This window comes from Octopus bimaculoides, chromosome 16 (genome assembly GCF_046866305.1).
Source record: "Octopus bimaculoides isolate indiv1 chromosome 16, ASM4686630v1, whole genome shotgun sequence".
NCBI classification, from domain to species: Eukaryota; Metazoa; Mollusca; class Cephalopoda; order Octopoda; family Octopodidae; genus Octopus; species Octopus bimaculoides.
The window spans coordinates 11,651,570-11,674,233 of NC_142943.1; the positions used below are offsets into that span (position 1 = coordinate 11,651,570).

Sequence of the window (22,664 nt, forward strand, 5' to 3'; positions counted from 1 at the left end):
ATGCAATAGAAACTTTAATTTAGAACTGTAGTCAGGCAATAAGACATCAACGACAAAATATAGTTTCCAGCATTGGCAACTTACCGTGATTCATTCTGGAATGGAAGATCAAATCTAGAGGGGTTGCCAGAACTGCTCATCCTGGAGCGTTTGCGTTCATCCCAAAGTTCTCTGTCACGAAAGCCACTTCGATCATGAGGTCTTTTTGCAGGATGTCTCATCTCTTCTAACCTGATATTAAACAAAAAAACAACAAAATCAAATAAACAATAGCTATATTGAATGACAAGCAGTTATAAATAATATGAGATAGTAAACAATCATCGTTCATCGTTTAACGTCCGCTTTCCATGCTAGCATGGGTTGGACGATTTGACTGAGGACTGGTGAAACCAGATGGCTACACCAGGCTCCAATCTGATTTGGCAGTTTCTACAGCTGGATACCCTTCCTAACGCCAACCACTCCGAGAGTGTAGTGGGTGCTTTTACGTGTCACCCGCACGAAGGCCAGTCAGGCGGTACTGGCAACGGCCACGCTCAAAATGGTGTCTTTTATGTGCCACCCGCACAAGAGCCAGTCCAGGGGCACTGGCAACGATCTCACTCGAAAATCCTTCTCAACTATAAAACAATTAACAACCAGGACACCAGTTAAGCTAACAAGGTACCTCTATGTATGTAGTCATTAAACAAACTAGAAACGGCACCCAAAACTTCTGGAAGCTGTCCTCAACTTTCCAGAAAGTAAAAAACAAAATGTTGACTGCATTCAATAATGTAGTCCTACATTATTTCTAGAAGAAAAACAATGATCAAACAGAAAAAAAAAGTAGAATGATAATAGATAGAACACCTTTGATTATAGTTCTATGTAATCTGGGCTGACTTACGTTTCAACAAAACTATCAAAGTGTTAATATCCACTTAACAAAAATAAAGCAGTAAACAGCCCCCAAATAATGATAAAAAGTATTCTTTCTGGTCATGGCCAGTGGAATATGAAGATTGGCTGTTATTGCTAGCAGATAAAGCAACTACACCATATACAGGCTTCCTCAGAGTTTTTTTTTTTTTTTAATCGGTCAGTGGTTGTGATAAACATGATGTTGGATAAGTCAGAGGGGATGTCTTATACCCTCCATTATGAGATCAACAGATTAGCATTACAATATCTTTACATATATATGAATCTCAGTTGAGATTACTTTCCACAATTAGGAAAAATCCTACAACCTAATCACCAATCTAACAAACATGAAATTGTTCAAAGGGAATAAAATAAATTCAGTCAAGTTGTATCAGACACTAAAAAAAAACACAAAACAGAAAAGAAAAAAAAATGAGTCGTAAATATTTAGAAATGATGAGAGAATGTGAAATAATTCATTTTTATCTGTAGAGATAAAGCTATAAATATTAACATAAATATTGGGTTAAAAACCCCTTTTGGATCGAAAATAGCAAATGCTAGTCTTAGGACAATGATAAAATATCTGTCAGCTATTGACTTTCCCTATAGAAAAGGGATTTTAACGTAATATCTACATGCCTTTATCTATGGCTTTTCTGTATTCTAGAGATTAAACTTACCGCAACATCTCAGCACAACGCATCTCTACATTACGTCTTTCTATTTCAAGAAGTTCTTTTTCCATTCTGTATCTTAATAGTTTCTCCTTTTCCAGTTTCATTTTTTCCAATTTCATTTTCTCTAACCTGAAAAGAAGAGTGAAAGAACATAAGGATAACATTAAGAATTTAAACAGAAAACAAATGACAATCCCTGCCTACATTCACCAACTTTTATGTACCCTGATACACGTTACACTGTAAAGATATCCTGAGAGATGTTGTTTTGAATCTAGGAGAAATTACTTATTTGTCCAAATGTCAAAAAAGGGAATGGTAACAGTTGTAAGGCCTTCAATCATTGGCTCACATGATAATTAAACAAACAGTTCACAAGAATCAAGGAACTGTTTATTTGACAACCATTTTTTAAACTTTCACTGCTAAGTTCAATTCTTCCTTGGGCTTTGAAAGGATTTTGAAGAAAAGTACTCCAAATATGTCAGCCTCTCGTTATCCCAAAGCAGAATCAAACATTTACAATGGTAGCCAACCAACCTGCTGGATTATCAGATCTTAAAAAAGAAAAATATCAGGAGATTGCTAACACAATTTAAACAAGATAAATAGATAATAAATATATCACTCAATACATCTTACATGCTCTGGTTTTTAATTTTCTTCTCATATATATTGAATATCTTCCTTCTTAGCCTCTACCTTTCTGACCAAATTCCAAATACCTCATAAGCCACAATTATTGTCTAAAAGATGCATACTCTGCTAAAGGCACCGAAGAACCAGATGCGGTACTGAACATGACAACAAAATAATTCTACCACAATAACAGAGATGACCTCCTCAGACAGCTTTTAACATTTTCCATCAATCAAATTTCACTGGCAAAGCATTGGTCAACTGAAGACTATGATAGAAATTACTCGTCTAATGTGATACACAATGACCCTGAAGTTTGTATAATGGGAGTGTGAAGTAAACTTCTCACCCACACAATCATGACATTCTGTCTTAAAACAGTTTAAATGTGAATGCACTTTTCACAAACCTTATCTTCTCTCTAACTTTGCCCAATCTTTTCACCTCCTCCTTCTGTTCCCGTTCCACATTCTGCTGAAGCATCCGGGCCATGTCAAGTTTTTTCAACCGACGCCTCTCCTGTTCCCTACGATTCCTTTGTCTCTGACGTAAACGCTGTCGCTCTCTTTCCTTCTGTCAAGAAATTTGGTGGGGTTTTGTTTTTATTTTCAAGAATGGAATATGAAAAGAGAATAATTATTAAATAGCAAAGAATAAAACAAACGACATAAAATCAACAAAGAAACCCACACAAAACTAAATAACCGTACAAAATAAGACTTGATATTATACAAACAGTGACATAGAACATGACAAATCTAAATACCACAATAATTTAATACAAGCATCTCAGATTTTAGCAGTTCTGTATAGCACTAAAAGCTGCTACTCTGACATCATAATACCCTTATATCCTGATATAAATAGGGAAATCTCTTTGTTTTACATAATTTTTCCACACTAGACTAGGAGCTACAATTCCCTCCTCTTACTAACCATTCAATCTAAGTAAAATTGGAATAAATTTTATCAGTTGAGCAAACTTGAGTAAGTACAATTATATCATTTATTACAGCAAATAGGACAAAACATAACAGCTGCAGAAAGATTTGAACTTCTACTCTTGAACCAGTGTCCTACATCCAGAGTAAGTGGCTGTATTCTAATGAAATAGTTGACCTACTTCCACCTAATCTGGTTTGAAGTTTCTTTACATATTCTGTACTGCAACAGCCACAACAGTTACTACCACAACTATTGTGACTATTGCAGAGTCACATCTGAATCAATCAGCTTAATTTAAACGATTTCTTTAGGTTACATCTCAGCCATGTTACACACTAAGACCTTCATTGGAAGATACTGCATTTCAATGTTAACACTCCAGGTATTATCAGTTTTATGGTACAGGAGCTCTATCTCAGGGGTTTTCAAACTGTGGTCCGCAAGGACAAGACAGGGGGTCTGTGGACAGCAAATACTTTTTATGGGCAATTTGATTTTATATATGTTTTTTAATCAAAATCTTTTAATTGACAATAAACCTATTTGTTAAATACTGTTAAATAAATAAATGTAAAAATATATGTTATTTTAAGCAAATATTTATGTATAAATTTCATAAGCGTTTATAAGGGGGTCCCTAAGGTAAAGCCTGAAATATAAAGGGGTCTGCAAGTCAAAAAGTTTGAAAACCCCTGCTCTATCTCATGATTTTAAGAAATGATCAAGGATGATAACCAGACCAGATTCAGGGTCAAGTAAGTGAAGTTAGCCACTCTAGTTTCAGGGTCAAGTGACATTAGGCACTACAAGTTCAGGATAGAATAAGTTACCCACTCTAGTTTTAGGGTGGAGTAAATGATGACAAGCACTCAAGTTTCAGGATCAAATAAGCGAAATTAGCCACTCTAGTTTGTTCAAGGCAAAATTATTTATCTTATTCTACTTCAACTACACACTTTAGCCACATTAAAAAACACCTACATGAAATTGTACTTACTTTTATTTGAGCAAATGATAAAATATCTTTCTTGGAAGAAGGGTCACCAGGCCCTCGGGGTTTAGGCTTTGTTGTACTGGGAACTTTCTCTTTGGTGCTTGCTGCTGCTGCTGCGGCTGCAGGCTCTGCACTTTTCTCAGAGCCTTCTTTTGTAGATGGTTTCAAACTTGTTGCTGGTTTAGCTGCACTCTTATTCGGTGTAGCTGCATGAGATTTATCTGAAACAGTAAATCATTCACCACCATCAATTAAAGTTCACTTTTTTGTATGTGCTTGCACTGGTCAGATGGAGTTTGTTGGGGCAGATTTTCTATCGTCATATACCTTTCCTGATGCCAACTCTCAGCTATTTCTAAACAAGATCATACCTTCCTATGGCTAGACAGATCTTTCACACAGAAGACCAAAAATAAATAAGACTTGTATGAGGGCAATGCACATTTACAACCATCATGTGCTGTCAAGACAATGGTACAAACAAGCACACATTTCTACACATAGATACATACACATACAATAGGTTTCTTCCACCTTCTGTCAACTCACAAGGCTTTAGTCAGATTGGAGATAGAGTAAAGACACTTGCTGAATGTTTCATGAAGTGGGACTGAAGTTGAGACCATATTGTTAACCACAAAGTTTCAGTGGCACTTAAAACACACTAGAAAAATGCTTACAAATCCTGCTAATCTAACCCAGCAAAAATCAGGATATACTCCAAGTTTAAAAAAAAAAGCAAAACACACACACATGCGACTGACCTGAGCTTTTGTGATGACTTCCGCTGATTCTGCTAGTTTGTCTTTTGTCATCTCTTCTGTTGGATGTTCTCCTGCTTTTGTCATCTTTCTTTAAATCTTTCTTCTCAACTTTCTTCACACCATCTTTTTTCTCTGCAAACACAAAAACACCATCACAATCTATAAATTTGAAGGCAGTATAGAGATACCTATTGTGTCAAGGTAACCACCATCAACATCATTTTTGATGCCTACTTTTCCATGCTCCCATGGAGCAGAAAGAATTTGTTGAGGTGGATTGTTCTATGGATAGATGCCCTTCCTGTCACCAACAGTCACGTTTCCAAGTGAGGTAATATGCCCTCAGGACCAGACATGTTTCAAGGAAGATTAGAAACACAGGACACTGCTTGCACCATGGCAACATTTCTTTACAACTATCACACAAAGTCAAGGCACACAGATAGGTTTATATATGTAATATATGGACAACAGACTTCTTTCAGTTTTTGCCTACCAAATCCATTTATGGGGCTTAGGTCAGCCTGGAGCTATAGTAGGAAACACTCGCCTAAAGCACCACACAGTCACACCTGATATTTGTGATTTTTTGAATACTATTATTGTAGTTAAATAATTGTGAAATGCCAATGGTTTTATTAAACTAATTACTTGGTTAGTAACATGAAACACTAAGTTCAGCTAACTTCAATGCAAAGACTTGTAGAGTCTCTACATTGGAATTCTAGAGCCAAATTCTGTTTAGAGTACAAATATGAAACACTGGAAGAAGTCATACCATCTTTCTTCACCTCAGCCTTTTCTACTTTCTTTTCTCCTGACTTGATTTCTGGTGCTTTAGTCTGAGTTGTAGGTTCTTTTCTAGCCTGAAAAATAAAGGAAATATTACTTATGACACCTCATCCCTACTCCTTTATTAACGATGTATTTGTACTATGTGCAAATAGACACATACAATCTACAGTTTATCATCACACATCTCTCTACCAATAGATTATTACTAATATCATTGCATGTTATACATTCACACACACATAACTGGGTCTCTAAACAAAATAACGAACTTAGGATAACTCACCCTTTCAACGGATATCATACGGCCATGCAGTTCGGTCTGATTCAAATGCTGAATACATTTAGAAGCTTCATGTGAAGAAGACATAGTTACAAAACCATAACATCGAGCACCAGGGCTCCGTGCATTTGTCACTACTTTGGCACCAACAACCTGATGTAGACAAAAACAAAATCTAAATTAAATTTTATACAAAAAATTTATTTTGGTATTTATTCAGCCCAATACTCATCAATATTACCAATACTAATAAATTATTTCTACATTTCATAGATTAAAAGCAGTAAATGGTTGAAACAGAAGTCAAGTGAAACTCGTTACAAGAAGCATTTCTTAAATTGGTTTGGTCCTAATAAAAAGGCAATGTCTATGGTTCTCCAAGACTGAAAAAAAATCTATATGATCGATAATTTGCTTAAATAGTTACAATGTCAGCTGTCTAGAAAGTTCACATTCTGGAAAAAAAGGACTAAGAGCAGGAGTTACTATAGGCTCTAAAGTAGGTGTACACATAATGTCACTAACAAAATAAAAGTGAATCAAGCGTCAAGAAGTGGGAGTAGCACAAGACAAGCCAGTTCCAAGGAACAGACCCCACAGCAGAAGGCATAGATAAGGGAAGAGAGAAAAGACAGCAGGTCCTTCAACTGGAAGCCTGAGTATGTTGACAAAAGTCTTCATACCATTCAGGTGAGTGCCATTTCACTTGGATGCGGTTTATGAATAGCAACAGATGTGAGAGGAGTATACTAAAGGAGGTTTCATCTGAGCTGTGTAGAAGGCTAACAGTTGAAGTATTTTCTGGTCCTAAAAACAAAGACCAGAATTTGTAATGAAGCATTGTTATGATGAGAATATACATTTAGCAGGAGATCCTTAGCCAGAGCAAGGCCTAGCACTTTTAAGAAACACTCTACAGTCCAGTTGCTGCATGACCTTCATACTGAGAAAGTGTAACAGGAGTTGGGGTGGGTGACGATCTTACTTTTCTTGATAGTGTCTGTGTCACTGTGTTGTTCAATGTGTCAAGATAGATACACCTTTCTTGAAGAAAGTTTTCAAGAAGTCAGTGCAGGTTTGGCATCCGGTGAATGCAGATGAAAGTTGGGGGCTAAAGATAAGGGACGACTGAAGTGTGGTTATCATCTACATAGAAGTGGTGGGTATCACTGAAGGTGACACAAAAGGAGCACAAACTGAACCATGGAGCAGACCAAAAGTTAATGGAATGTGAGTCTAAGAGAGATATAGACATGCACATGCTGAAGCTCTAGTCACCTGACAGGAAACCTCCAATCCAAGAACCCACAGGCAGTTAGATATACTCAGAGATTTAGGGCACATAAATCACAGTGAAATGCTTTGCAACATTATTTTCTTCAAGTATTTTTCTAAGAGTAAAAACTTACCGAGCTACTGATGAGTGAAGAAGAATATGTCTCCAGTAGATTGGCTTTATGTAAGCAGTAGTGGAGGTTATCAAGGGGAGAGATGGATTCTGAGTGTTAGAGAAGGTTATTTGACAGACTATCATCTCTGACAAATTGAAAGTGAGTGCAATAAGACGATAGTTGGGGTAATTTCCAGGAAACGGGACATATTGTAACAAGAATCCAAAGACTGAGATATATGGAGTCAAATTGAAAAGTTTGGTGAGGATAGGGTTAGCTACAGATTTCATGGCTAAAGGTATTATTGTTTTGAGATGATTGGGAGAGATTTTGCATTTGGCATGTATGTGGTGGTGGAGTGGAAAACAAAAGTTTTGAGAGAGGATTTACTCAGGGTATGCCATGTGGAGATGGAGACAAAGTAAGCAATCCCTGTAGAGGCTTCCTGCTCAAGAGTATTGGTTGCAGAACCAGAGAAGCGGAAGGGAGAAGGATTTTGCAAAGATGGCTCAAATCAGTTTTGAAAACGAACAAGATCAGTAGTTGTTTTTGGAAATGAGAAAGCTTACAGGTTGTACCATACATGGCAGCATCCTTTGCATTACAGATGGTAGTTTTGCAGATTTCATGTTACAAGAAAGCTGCCTGGTGTGTAAGGGTGAATTTCTGTCACCTGCCTAGCTGTCTCTGATATGTTCAGAGTCAAGTATATATATATATCAAAGAAAATAGTATAGAACTGGTGGAGTTCTGACCATTCTGCTAACCATAAGTGCCAGAGGGCTCAAACGAGCAGGGAAGGTATGTCAAGCAGTACATGCAAGTGTTATGGACAACGACACACAAAGCAGAGAGTGGTGGTGGTTTAGCAGTGGCTACATTTGGAGAAGAGAAAGAAGTTGTTTACAGAGTAAACACACATTGGACTAGCATAGATAGTGTGAATATAAGTACTAATTAGTAATAAATATGATTAGTAAAAAATTATATGAAATAGAAGAAACAGATTTTATTCAACATACCTTGCCATATTTGGTAAAAAGCACTTTAAGGTCTGTAGCACGGGTGCTTGTGGCAAGACCACTGACCCACAGATTCCGACTGTTTTGGTCATTGCCTATTAAATACAAAAATAAATCAATATGAAAAGATTACCAGCAAATACGACACTTAAAGGTTAAAACTGCAAATAAATACTTCACACTGAAAACAACCTTAGTGAATAACAATAGGGTCCAGAACAAGTAGAAAAAAAAACAACTTACTTTTGATATTCTTGATAACTTTGGGTTTAGAAGCTGAAGAACTGCAACAATAAAACAAATGTTTAGAAATATTAGGATGATGATTATGAATAGTGAATGTCATTCATATGAATTACATTCAACTAGCAACTCAAACGATGTTATTCTAGGACCCTAACTATAGATATGTAGAGATATATATTAAAGGAACAGATAAGGGCTATGTATGTATGTGTATATATATATATATATATATATATATATATATATATATATACTTTTGTTATTTACACCACCTGTCCTCGTCTGTTATTTTTTGTATATTCTCCCATATATATATATATATATATATATATTACAAATTAAAAGGGTAAAGGATAATCAATTTATTAATTAATAAATCAATTAACAATTAACAATTTTTACCAAGCCCATCGGTATGAAAGCACCATTATTGGTGGAGAACTTATTTAAAAGCTCATATATATTTATAAATATAATTAAGGGATCAGCAAATATTTGCATCACCATATACCGAAGTTCAGAAATAGCAGCTAAAAAAGCTGAGAATTCCACAGATAGCATCACCACAGATAGTGATGCTATCTGTGGAATTCTCAGCTTTTTTAGCTGCTATTTCTGAACTTCGGTATATGGTGAAGCAAATATTTGCTGATCCCTTAATTATATTTATATATATATATATATATATATATATATATATATATATACACACACACACACACATCTTTAAGACATGTTTATTTTGTAAGGGATAAAGAATGATGTAACAACATAACTAACATTAAACAAAGCAGAGGTGTTCTACACATTATATATTATGTGAATACTTCTATAAAAAAAGTTACTAATGCATAAAGGGGGAAAGCGTAATGATGAAAGAAGCTTACCTGCTGAAAAACGTGATTTTGTGAGAGTTATTTATTATCCCTTTTCAGGAATAAATGAATACAAAAGACACTAACTTCAAATGAAGATACTGGTGAAGACAATAAATGGATTACCTAAACTAGCTAACAATTGACACTACACATCAGCAGCATATGACCAACACTCATGAAGAAAAATGTACAAAAACACAAGGGACTATAGTCTTCATGAAACTAAAAAGAGGTCAGCAAGAAATGTGGAACTCCCTAAACATTAACTGCTAATTTAGCAGGAACATGGCTGGAATACAGGAATCTTAAACTCAGTCTTCATGCTTTCCAAACATCTTCCAATTTGTATCTTGTCAAAATCATTTATTATCTAACATCGACTAAGTCCTGTTATTTTATTCTTGGGAACTTCGGGATCCCTCCTCCTTCTCCTCCTCCGCTTCAATTGTAGTTGCCATCTTCAACAAAACAGATAACTTGGCTTCTTGATATTGGTTAATCTGTTCCTGTGGAGAATGCGTCAGTAATTTGGTAATCATTTAACATCTGACTTTGAGCATGCGTAATTATATTTTTCAACTGAGACTCCTGACCCCAGCCAACCCCCAAACTCTTTGCTGGCCCTTTTTTAGTTCATGAACTACAGTTTACAATAACCATCTAAAATATGATGAATACTTACTAATAAAGATAGCGCAACATTAACTAGCAAACATCCTCATTGGTATCATCCATCACATCTACACTCAAGACGAAGTTACATCAATCTTTTAAGAGACTAGCAAATGACCCAGGAGCAAACGTGGGTTTTTAATACATTCCTTTTTGTCTCAAACATGAATAACTAATGGAAATACACCTCAGATAAGTTCAGGTCATTTATAGCCCAGGCTACGTGTTTAATATTATTTCCACAGTACAATCATTACAGTAGATCTTCCTGTTTTATGAAAAAGACTAGGAAAATGTCTACCATTATTATAATTAGTAGTTTGAAGCTGAATCTAACAACCAAACCACATACACACTCACATATTCTCTTTTAAAATAACTCACGATTAGCCATGAGAGGATGTTCTCTGAAGAAAACCTACTTAGACAGGTTAACTTAAGGTTCAAGAAAATCTGTTCCCATTGGCAGTTGTAGACCCCAGTTGCAGTCAAGATGTCAACATCTGTTACCGAGAAGTAAGATCATTTAACTAATGACATCTTTGAATCAAAGCAGTGGGAAAGATGACATGAAAACCAACCTCTTCGACTTTACATCTTTATCATCTTTCTTTTCATCAGCCTTCTTCTCAGTTTGCCCTCCTTCTGTTTTACCTTTAGCCCTTTCTTCAACTTTGCTTCCATCTGTTTTCTTCGCTTCAGTTTTGCCACGCACTTTGTCCTTCGATGCCACAAGATCAGCATCTAAATCGTTCTGTGTATCATCAACATGTACAATCAGTGATTCATTTTCTTCACTCTGTTGAGTGGTGGAAGTGTCCATACTGACTGTGTCTTTTAATGCAAATGGAACTTTACGTGGAACACTCGGAGTTGAAGGTAAACTGTCCGAAAGAGCTGTTTTGGCCACCTTATCTCCTTTAATTTCATTACATTTTTGAGATGGAGTTGTGCTTTTCACACTGGCTGACGAGGATTTTTCTTCATTTTCTTCTTCTTTACTATCATTCTCTGCTGACGAAGGCTTTTTTTCACTATTTTCTTCTTTTGTGTTATTCTCTGTGGATGAGGACATTTCATTCTTTTCTTCTTTAGTATTTGTCTCCGCTGACGAAGATGACTGTTCTGGAGGCGCTACAGAAAGTTAATTTAGAATGAAATAGTTGATACGAAATGAAAACTTGTTAAATCTCACTCCACAACAGACTGTGCTGTGTTGAGAGTTTAAATAAAAGAATAAAGAATGCAAATAAGAAAACATTACTCATAAAAGCTCTTAGTCTCGTAATCCTACAGGATCAATGGACTATAAGCTCTATAGCTGAAATATGGATAATAATTATACTTCACATAGAAATTTAGCATCAAATATTCACTGCAGATGTCTTCAATGGTATTGCCCACAACTTACATTCAAAATACAACTGAAGTACTTGTATAGAACAATAGACAAAGCTACAGGCTCTCAGAAATTATGGGATCTGGATATACTCTGGAACATACTACGCTGCTTGTGCAATGGCAAGCGACACACACATATATAAGCATGTACTGTATTACTTGACTGTGTAACTACAAGCAGGATTGCTTTAGTAAACTTCAATAAAAATGTGCACTGTCTATGCAATGGCAAGTAATTTTATCAGAGATGCAATAAAATGACTCTAGTAAGGTTTGACACCCATCACCAAGTCATCAGTCGTTCAGAGAAATGTCTTCTCACTTGTACTTAATATATACATATTACACTTTCCACAGATCTATAGAGAATAAAATATTCTGTATCATTAAATGAAGAAGAGACGAATGTTCCGGAATAGGATGTCAGTTGGTTGCCAGCCAGATCCCTAGATGTAGAGTCTTTACCTATATCAAGATGCACTGAGAGTCACAAAAGTGTCCAGCTCAAAGATAAAGCAATAGCACAAGAATATGCTGGTGTTTCAATGACCTCTTCCATCAGCTACTTTGTATCTAGACATATGAATACAAACACACACAATACACACGCAGGAGGTGCATGTCGTAATTTACAACAAAATTAAGTGTAAAGTAAAACAAAAATAGACAAAATATATTTTCAGGAAATGGTACACAAGTTCAATGAGATATATTAAAGAAGAAGGTTATTCATTAAACCACCCCCCAGCCATCCTCCATGACGACCTTGGCGTGACCACAGAAAGATTTTGTGTCAGTATCAAGTGGTTCTGAAACATGCTGCCCATCACACTCACAGAGGTAGCCCTCAAAGAATCCTTGGTATTCTCAGGCAGCCAAACACGGGTTGAAGTATAGTCCCACTGGAAGAGCTTACCTCAAGCTCTATGGGAAGAAGTGAGGCGCAAGCGTGCGACATGGCCCTCAATACTCATGACACCAAAAGGACTGTCATAGATGATGTTCATCACCATGAGTTCCAGGACAGATTTCATGCTGAGCCACCTGTCATTTTCCCCTGTTCAACTTCTAGTCCTGGTCAACAGTTATCAAAGAAAAACCAAGGAACGACTGGTTTCTTGGCTTGAGATTGTCCAGCTAATGCTTCAATCAGAATACTTGGTTCTCCTAGGTTTTGCCAGACATGAACTGCTCTCTCTCCTCATCACATAGGACTGGTACATGACATCCTCATGCACAACATGTCTTAAAGTAGATGCTACCACATTCAGATGCTTGGCAATGGACCTCATCAACTGACTAGGAATCACTGGTGTTCATGTCCTGGACTTGCTGGATGAACAGAGCCATCCTGATGAGGCCAGGCTACTGAAAACGTCTCATACATCTTTGCCAGTGGCCTCTAGCTCTTTCCTGATCTTAAACATGAAGGGGTTAGCCAAATTTAAAAAGCTGTCAGTCTCCAAGTCACTGGGGTTGGTGGCTAGGGAAACAAGCACAGCATAGGAATCTGACTTGTTGATTTGTCTGAAAGAGAAATGAGAAAGTTAAAATTTGGTAATATGCCTTGTAAAACTGTTAGGTTGTTTTCCATTTATGCTCTGCTAAATTTGTGTTCACTAACACCTGGCACAGCCAGTATATATAATTATTGAAATCATTGAAAACAAGATTTCTGTACAACGCAGTATTCTGTTGCACTGCTTCGGATTGCAGCATCCATTGGATAGTGTTTGTTAAGAGGTAAAGATGGAATAGTCATCCAGCGAAATCCAGCCTCAGGAGGACATCCTGGTTCAAGCAAACACAGACCCAACCAGTTCCAACCGTGTTAATTAAGGGATCAAGTAGTAGTTAGCAGCGACTCTGGATTCATAATTTCTATCTCCTTTTACCTCCACCAGCCTAGTGTCTTACAAACGTCATTGGTGCAGCCTCCTCTGACTAAACCACAGTAAAGTTTTAAAACACACATATGTACAAAAGGTAAAATGTATAATCATATTATATATACATATATATATACACACACACACACATACATATGTATACACACACATACATACAGGGTGATTCAAAAGTCACCATAAGAACAATTTATTTTTTTACAAGAAATAGTTTTTTATTTAACTATTTCTAATAAAAAAATAAATGTTTCCTATGTATAGTGACATTTGAATCACCCTGTATAGATACAGACATATATATACACACGCGTATATATACATAAGTATATATATAAATATATACACACATATATATATAAGTACATATATGTATATATACATATACATATATATATACACACATATATAAGTACATATACGTATATACACATATAGATATATATACACACATGCACATATATATACATATACACACATGCACACACTTATAGACATACACACCACACATATATACCTGTACAAAACATTATATAACAGTATCTTAAATAGATTACAGTTCAGAAATGTAAGAGACAAGTGTGCATGTATGTGTGTATATAGATATATCTATATATATCTCCAAACACAAATATATAACACATTCTGAATACAGGATTCAAAATTTTGAATTCAACTAATAGTTCTATTCCTTGAAAAAAGACCTGTCCAACCATTACCTTGAATCAACAATTATTCATCCATTATTTTATTAATTATGCTAAAATTAACTTTCATTGTTCGTAGAACTACTTCTGCAGGTGTCATGAATTATTAGAAATTATTTTATGCTATTTTGTACACATTTTGTTCTTGAAGCATTAACAGATTAATTCTCCAACTTACATGACCAAGCTCACAACCATATTTTGAGTTTTGTTATCAGAGTGGAATGGCATGAATGAGCTAACATTCCAATTCTTCTTCTTTACACATCTGGAGTATTTTGTTTACATCAGATGACAATTATTGGCAATACTAATATTACAGAGATAAGGATCAGATAACTAGCTAAATTCTGGTTTTAATTCTGCTTCTATTTCATATTATTGCACTATAAAAAAGCATGAGTCTCACACAATCTTATTCCACCTCATCTCTAAATGAAGTCACCTTTTGCTTATGTTAAAGCAACAAAGCAATATTCAAAACATGGCACGCTTCCCCATGAAAAACGCTGAATTTGATGAAACAAGTAGATATCCAAAATTATACATCTAAATCTAATTTTAACTCTTTAGCATTTTAATTGACCAGATCTGGTCCAAATATTCTACCTGTTTTATATTCAAACTGGCCAGATCCAGCATCTCAAACATACCCAACAATATCACTCTAAAAATAGTCACAACATCAAAAACTCAATGTTATGAGATAATGAACGATTAATTCAAAACAATGTGAATACATAAACATTACATTTGACAGAGTAATATAATTGCTAAAGGGTTAAACTAAACATGAAGCAAAAATAAAATACACTTGATACTGCAACACATGATATAAAAAAGAAAACTACTGATGAATTAAGGCTACACACATACTCTAGCAGAGGAGAATTGACTATCCTTATCAAAAAGGAAAGGGCAAATAATATTTTTGCTTTTACGCAATATGAACAAGAAAAGTACAAACCACTTAACTTTAAGCCACGCACGCACACACACATTATAGCAGAGAAGCAAGAATTGAGAATCCTTATCAAAAAGGAAAGGTTAAACAATGTTCTTGCTTTTACAATGCTTCAAAATTTCATTATCAATTCTAGAATACTGGAATTGCTGGTTAATTCTTCAAGCTACATAAAGGAATTTCAGTCAATGAAATAAATGCTCATCAGTGTGGTACTTATTCCACAGTTAAGTAAACTGGATCATTGAAAGAGAAATATCATAAATACATAATACTGTAAAAAACAACAATCAGTGGTGTAATGACAGCAAATATACTTCAAATAACACCATATAGCAGATTAGTAGTCGACTATCATATATTGAACCAATATAGTTAATTCTAAACTAGAAGTTTATACGACCTCTATAAATAACAAACCTTCATTCACAATATATATATATATTATTGGCAAAAATCAGTTTGTATGAATATATTTGGTGGTGTCGTGTTACTTTCACTGAAAAGTGGAGAATGGCTCAACAGTTTGAATAAGGTCAACCAAAGTATACAAAATGATAATTTTTAGGAAATTTAATGCATATGAATGACATACCTGTGGTATCCATTAATGTTTCATCAGGTCCTTCCTAAAAAAGCAAAGAAAACACCTGACATGACTAAACAGCAACAAATGATGAAACAAAATACATACAGTCGTATTCCATTGCTTATCTTTATATCTGATGGAATTGTGTAAATGTATGAAGATATTTGGATCTCAAATGGCTTTCTGTTTCAAAAGTTAGTGAAATTTATAACTGGTTAACTCTGTTAAATGTAAGTAACCACCAGACCCAACCAAAAATTATTTTCATACATATTATTAAATTAAAAATGTCAAATCCAAAACTAATTATCAAGTAGTGTAATTTAGTTAGTAGAACAATATAATAGCTGTAGTAAATGTTCGTTACCTGCAGAACAGTACAAGTGTCTTTGTCCGTATCTAAAGAGATAGGTAGTTCTTCTTCAAACTGGTCTTTATCAAAGGTATTCTCTGTCAACATATCTGATGGTTTGGTATCACTCGAAAGCAGTCGATCCTCTGTAAGGTCTCCCACAGAAGTTTTGTCAGGGATCAAAGAATATCCATCTGGATTGGTGGTGTTTAAGAAGACATCTGTTAATGCCACGTTAGACGTCTCTGATTCTTTCTGAAAATTAAAATAAAACAAGTTTCTGTTACCCCTCAACACTGAATCATCCTATATTTATCCTTTGCTCACTGTAATATCCATTAGTACCTTATTCTTATTGAATGCTTAAATTATTGCTGTATTCCATTTTTTACTATAATGAATTTTATAGTATTATTATAGAATAATAGTACTTTCTTCTTTGCGATTCACAGTGATTATTGCTGTGCTACAGGTAAAGCTCTTTTCAGTTATGAATTCAATTGTTGTTAATGACCACAGTACGTCTGTGTACTTCACTGGTCTTTTTCATGGATAGCATTATCAAACTGATATTGAAATTCTAACACTAAAGTAAACTAAGTGAACACATCACAGTAGAGTATGATCACCAGGAGAGATCCAGTGTTCCTGAATCCCAGCAGTTTTTGCAACTTTGCAGGTTAAGCACCAAAAAAGGACCGGTTCAAGATTATTCCCTAATATGTGCAATGATTCTGTACCCAGTGTTTCATTCATGGAAACAACGGGGGCTTGTCATGCGCTGTCTCGGCAATGTGTGGTTGATGCCAAAGTAGAGAAGATAAATTAAATGGCATTACAGGCATAGGAATTGGTGTTGGTGGGTGACAAATCATTTTATAAAAACAGAGGAGTGGGTTTGGTAGATAAAAACTAAAACAAGCACATCATACACACACACCTCTGTGTACTACAACCTGACAGGAGGCACACAGTTTCTATCTACCAAACACATTCACAAGACATTGGATAGTCTGGGGTTCTAGTAGGACACCGGTCAAAGGTGCCATGTAACAAGGCTGAACCTGGTACTTCAGGGATAGCACTATCAAACTGTGCACACACAATAGATTTTTGTTACTAAGCCAGAGCAAACACCTCCAAAAGAAAAAAAATATACAAAACAGGGAAATTTGGAAAAGACACAGAAGACAAACGTTAATACTCAAAAATATGACAAAATTCACCAACCTCATCCATGTTGTCTGTAGTATGTTCGCTTTCTGGAAATAAAAAAAATAATTCAACATCAGTATTCTACATCATTCAGTTACACAAACCTATATTACACACATCTGAACACAGACTAAAACAGTTTCACACAACTGTGTATGACATGACATTGAATTAATTAAACTACACTACATAATACTGATACACACTGGACTAGTGTGTATAACAGTATCATTTAAAACTTCAGTCTAAAATTCAGTTACACACACCTGAATATGAGGACATTGTATTGCATATTAACTAGTGATTACATTGGCAGAAAGGGTTCTAATACACTTCTTGCCCATATGATATGTTACTGTGAAGAGTGTAACTTGTCAGCTCAGCAGACAGAGATAAAACAATCTGCTAAGGAGAATAACACACCTAATTTATTTACAGTATAAAAAGTTATTATGACTGATACATCTCCCGGTATTATCACCCATGTTCTTGCAAGAATCATCATCATTTAACATCTGTCTTTGATGCTGGCATAGGTTGAACAGTTCGAAAGGATCCAACAGAACTAGAGATATGCATCAAACTCCAATGTTAGATCTGGCATGGTTACTACATTTCAGTTGCCTTTCAAAATTCCAACCACTTTACAGAGTATACTGGGTGCTTTTTCCATAACACCAACATGAGGGAGGTCACCAAGTAACTTGCAAGACAAAGGAAAAGAACCCAGCACTGAATGGGATTGTAGCAGAGTTGGAAGTTATGCCAGGTGTTCAGAGGCCAGAGTATGATAGAGAGACAGGCTCAGGTGTCTTCTTCTAGAGAAAATAAATGGCTACACCGACATAATGTAAAGGTGGGTGGGAGTAAGTGGAAAGAAGACAGTGATGGTAGTGACAAAGAGTCAGAGAGTACTCTCAAGACAAAACAAGGTGAGTATAGGAGAGAATATGGACAGCAGGTGAGGACAGATGGGTGGGTATGTTAATCAGAATGAGAAATGAGAGTAATAACAGATGGTTAGAGAAGGGGGTAGAGATGGATGTAGTGAAGGAACAATGCTGGAGGTGTGGTTGATCCGTAAATATCAGTATGAGAAGGGAAAGGAAGGTGGGAGAAATTGGAATGGCTCAAGAAGGAAGAGGTGACGAGTGGCAGTGCAAGAAGGGTGGAAAGCAGCAGTATAACAAACCTGTAGATAGACCAGAAAATAAAGAGATTATGAGTGGGGAGGCTCGAGAGAGAGAGAGATGTACAGTGACAGAGATGAATGTCAGAAGTATGTAGAGATGACTATAGAGAATGGGAGACAAAGGTGTGGGGAGGCCATCAAGAGCAGACCCAAGACGGTATGACAATTATAGTAGATACAAGAAGATGGGGTATGGCAGTCTTAAAGTGTAGCTCAGAAAAGGAGAGAAAGCAATAAGTAGAGGCAGAAAGAGAGGTGATCAGTCAACAATAAAATTTGAAACACAGACAACTCAATATATACATACACACATAATCTTAACACACATAAATGCATATACAAAATCTGTATCATTAGTTATATAATTCTGATACTTACTAATAATATCTTCAGTAGATTGATTTTCTTCCAGATATTTCTCTTCACAGAAAGCCTAAAATTGTCAAAATATCAAGTTAACCAAATAAAAAAGTCCACATACACATGACATTCTGTATGGCTGCTAAAATGTCTAAAGTGACACATTAAATAATTTGTTATGTAATTATATATAATTTGTTGTATGTAATTAGAATGAGATGCATGAGAGAGAGAGAGAGAGAGAGTGAATTGATGTAGGAAGGAAATGAAAGTATTCTCAGAAAAATGCTGATAGAATACATCTGTGAATTCTATTCAAAATCAAATTAATACAATTAACTGCCTTTTAATATTTACTTGTTTCAGCCATGGGTTTCATTGAACAAATTGCTCCTAGTACTTACATCTTTAAGTCTTGCACTAATTGTATTGGAGTGATTTTCCAAACTGTAACATTATGGGAATGTAAACAAACTAACACTGGCTGTGAAACAGCATGGGATGAGAATGGGGCAAAATTCTTCAGTGGTATTTTATGTAATTTAGTGAAATTCTTGAGCAAGACTAAGTTGAGATAATTACAAGTCCAAAAAAACTTAGAAATAAATTTAGGAAAAAAAAGAAAAAGAAAAAACTCACCTCAATGTTTACCAACGTAGCTAAATTATCTGAAAAATAACAAGAACATTTGATTAAGAGGAATGAAATGAATATTAAATTTGATTTCTAATTGTAAATTAACCTATATATAATAGAATCATGTCATTTTCTTCAAAGATTAAAACGCCAGCAAATTCAGTACCAGCAAGAAAGTGTGCATTCATGGAGATGGAAGGATGGGTGAATAGCTGGAACTAAATACATGTATATTTATGAGATGTGTCATTAGTTTGTATAAAATATTTAAATTGAATCGAATTTATAATTGTTTTGTGTTCTCTCTCTCTCTCTCTCTATATATATATATATATACATATAATATAAATAATATATATAATATAATATAATATATATATATCTTCTTTCATTCTTTTACTTGTTCCAGTCACTGGACTGAGGCTATGCTCAGGTACTGCAATGAAGGGTTTAGCTGAAAAATTCTACCCCAGTGCTTATTTTCTCTAAGACTGGGACTTTGGACAGCTTGGACTTCTAGTAGAGGACACTTGCCAAAGGTGTCCTGCAACAAGGATGAATCTGAAATCACATGGCTGGAAAGCAAGCTTCTTAAGTATACAGCCAAGCCTGCAAACACACACACACACACATTGATATAAAGCCGAAAGAAACAAAATAACCATAACCAAAATAAATGACATGGAACTGCACCTGATTTCTCTTCACTTCCTTTGGTATCTTTATGATTTTCTTCACTTTTCAGAGCCTGTGGAAAAGAGATAACAAAAGCACTAATGAGTTCCTTCAATCTCCATTAGCACAACATCTATATCAATTGTTGGTACAGAAACCATTAGATATCTGAAGTAACACACACACACGCTATCAATCTATTACCATCTGGTTTGCAATGCTGGCACAAATTGTATCAGTTTGTTATTTAACTAATCAATCATCTTAGTTTTAATAATAGGAATTATAGCAATAAGTGTGTGGTGACTCCTCTCTCGTGGGACCAGTTTTAAAGGGTGGGAACCATTTTCCTTCAATCCTAGTTAAACCTTTTTTGGTTTTTGCTTTTTAAATCATATTTCTGTTGAAATACACTGTGTTTGTTGCAATTAATCGTGAAAATAACAAAAGACTCAGTAAAAGAACTGTTCATTATTAAACTGGTATTTGGGTAAATGGTTAATGAGAGTAGTGCACACCGTATGTACAGAGATGCAGACAGCAAAGTGAGGGCTGGCAAGGAGTTCAACAAAGAATTTGGAGTGCAAGTAGATGTTCATCAGGCCTCAGTTCTTCGCGAGGGCCTTTAAATTTACTTTGTCTCATTCCTGGTAATAAAATTAGTTCCCTACATATTTTCTGGCTATGTTCTTCACCACACACCGTATAGTTTGGTCTAAAAAGATTGAATTTTTATGTAGGATGTAAAGATTTAGGTGAAAAATTTAAAAAAAGAAAAAAGAAAAAAAAGCTTTTAAATTTTCTTAAAAATTTAACAATTCTTCACCAGTTCATATAAAATGCTATTCTTGCTTTTTTTGAAGCCGATTTTCATCGTTTCAGGCTCGGTAAAAGAAATTGCTATTGGATACTGAGATGCGTAAATATTAAAATGTCACGAAAGAGGCAGAAGGACAAATCTTATGCTTAAAAACCGATTTTTTTTGTTTTTTGTTCAATTACGACCTGTGTCAAGTATTTTCATACCTAAGTATAAAGGGAAAATCTGGTTATCTAAGGGTCTGGAAACTGATTAAAATTATTTTCTTTCATAATTGTTTCAACTATGGGGAGAAGGCCTGAACATTTGGAGGAGGGAGATAGTCGATTACGATGACCCTCTGGTCAACTGATACTTATCTTAATCAACCCCAAAAGGATGAAAAGCAACGTCAATGCCGGTGGAATTTGGGCATACCTAAATAAGTAATTTTTTGTATTTAGTTTACCAATTTCATACGCACACATATACACATAACCTACACCATCTGAAGCGGACTTGTAGAAAATCCATTTGGGGGCGGGGATTATGAGGAAACAAAGTGGATGGGAAAGAAAACACTTATTTAGATATGCCGAAATTTGAACTCGGGACAAAATGCCGCAAAGCCTTTTGCCCAGCGTGTTAACGTTTCTGCCAGCGAGCTGCCTTTATCTTCTTTTATAATATCGTTTATCAGCATCCAAAGACCACGAGATGGCAGAATCGATGTGTCACTTCAGATCCTAGACGTTCTGATTTCAAATTCTGCCGAAGTATCTATCAACTTTGCACTTTATCTTTTATTAGTCGATAAAATTAGTACCAGTTGAGCACTTAGTCAATGTAACTAACTGATTGACCCCTTCCTCACAAAATAGCTGGCCGTCTGCCAACACTTGAAACCGTTATATTCTCATTTTCGTGGTTAGATGAAGAGATCGGAAGCAAACTGAAATTATGATTACATCCTTATACGAGTCGGAGCGAGATTATGTAAAATTGAATTTCATGAGAATTAACGTAAATAAGGAAGTGTTAATATGGCCTTGTTTTTCTCGTTTAAATTTTCATCTCTTATAGAAATAGATCTTTACAGTATGCCAAATTTATAAAAGGAATGATGGGAGGAGGACGGGAGTTCTGTTTTAAATGAGAATTCCAAATATTTCAGAATGTGGGGTGGGGTATAATAAAATGGTTAAAACTAATGAAGGTAGAAACGGACTATATGTAATCTGAACCTTTCTCCCCCATATTTATTAATTTTTTTTACGGAATCCCACGTTTTAGGCTATGGATTTCGATTCCCCCCCCCCCCCCGGTTTTTATATAGATCCACAGGGTAAACCTAACCCTAACTCAAACCCTAACCCTGACCGTAACCCTGACCCTAACCCTTACATGCTAGAAATAACAGCCAAATCTCAGAAAACTAGTGTTAGGGTTAGGGTTACGGTCAAGTTAGGTTTACCCTGTGGATCTATATAAAAACCGGGGGGAGGGGATCGAAATTTTGAAATTGAGATTTTTGAAAATTTTTTTTCAGAATCGGAATTTCCATAGCCTAAAACGTGGGATTCCGTAAAAGAAAAAAAAATAAGGGGGGGAAAGGATCAGATTACATATAGTCCATCTGGACCATAATGAATATA

The 22,664-nt window shown here is 35.4% G+C and overlaps 1 protein-coding gene across 2 annotated transcripts in view; it reads right to left on the reverse strand.

Moving 5' to 3' along the window:
- The window catches only part of LOC106868918 (uncharacterized), a 28,350-nt gene that overhangs the window by 4,540 nt on the left and 1,146 nt on the right, over nt 1-22,664 (reverse strand). Inside the window, exons 2-17 of one of the 2 annotated variants that reach the window (XM_089364124.1) lie at nt 20,229-20,283; nt 19,539-19,567; nt 18,918-18,972; nt 17,363-17,394; nt 16,148-16,387; nt 15,787-15,820; nt 10,797-11,349; nt 8,663-8,703; nt 8,420-8,514; nt 6,010-6,159; nt 5,710-5,797; nt 4,932-5,063; nt 4,171-4,388; nt 2,638-2,798; nt 1,593-1,718; nt 85-231 (exon numbers count right to left, since the gene is read on the reverse strand). In XM_089364124.1, coding sequence (XP_089220250.1) covers nt 85-231; nt 1,593-1,718; nt 2,638-2,798; nt 4,171-4,388; nt 4,932-5,063; nt 5,710-5,797; nt 6,010-6,159; nt 8,420-8,514; nt 8,663-8,703; nt 10,797-11,349; nt 15,787-15,820; nt 16,148-16,387; nt 17,363-17,394; nt 18,918-18,972; nt 19,539-19,567; nt 20,229-20,283 — 2,156 coding nt within the window. Of the gene's footprint in view, nt 1-84; nt 232-1,592; nt 1,719-2,637; nt 2,802-4,170; nt 4,389-4,931; nt 5,064-5,709; nt 5,798-6,009; nt 6,160-8,419; nt 8,515-8,662; nt 8,704-10,796; nt 11,350-15,786; nt 15,821-16,147; nt 16,388-17,362; nt 17,395-18,917; nt 18,973-19,538; nt 19,568-20,228; nt 20,284-22,664 lie in introns of both variants that reach the window. The other variant, XM_089364123.1, reaches the window with a different exon arrangement.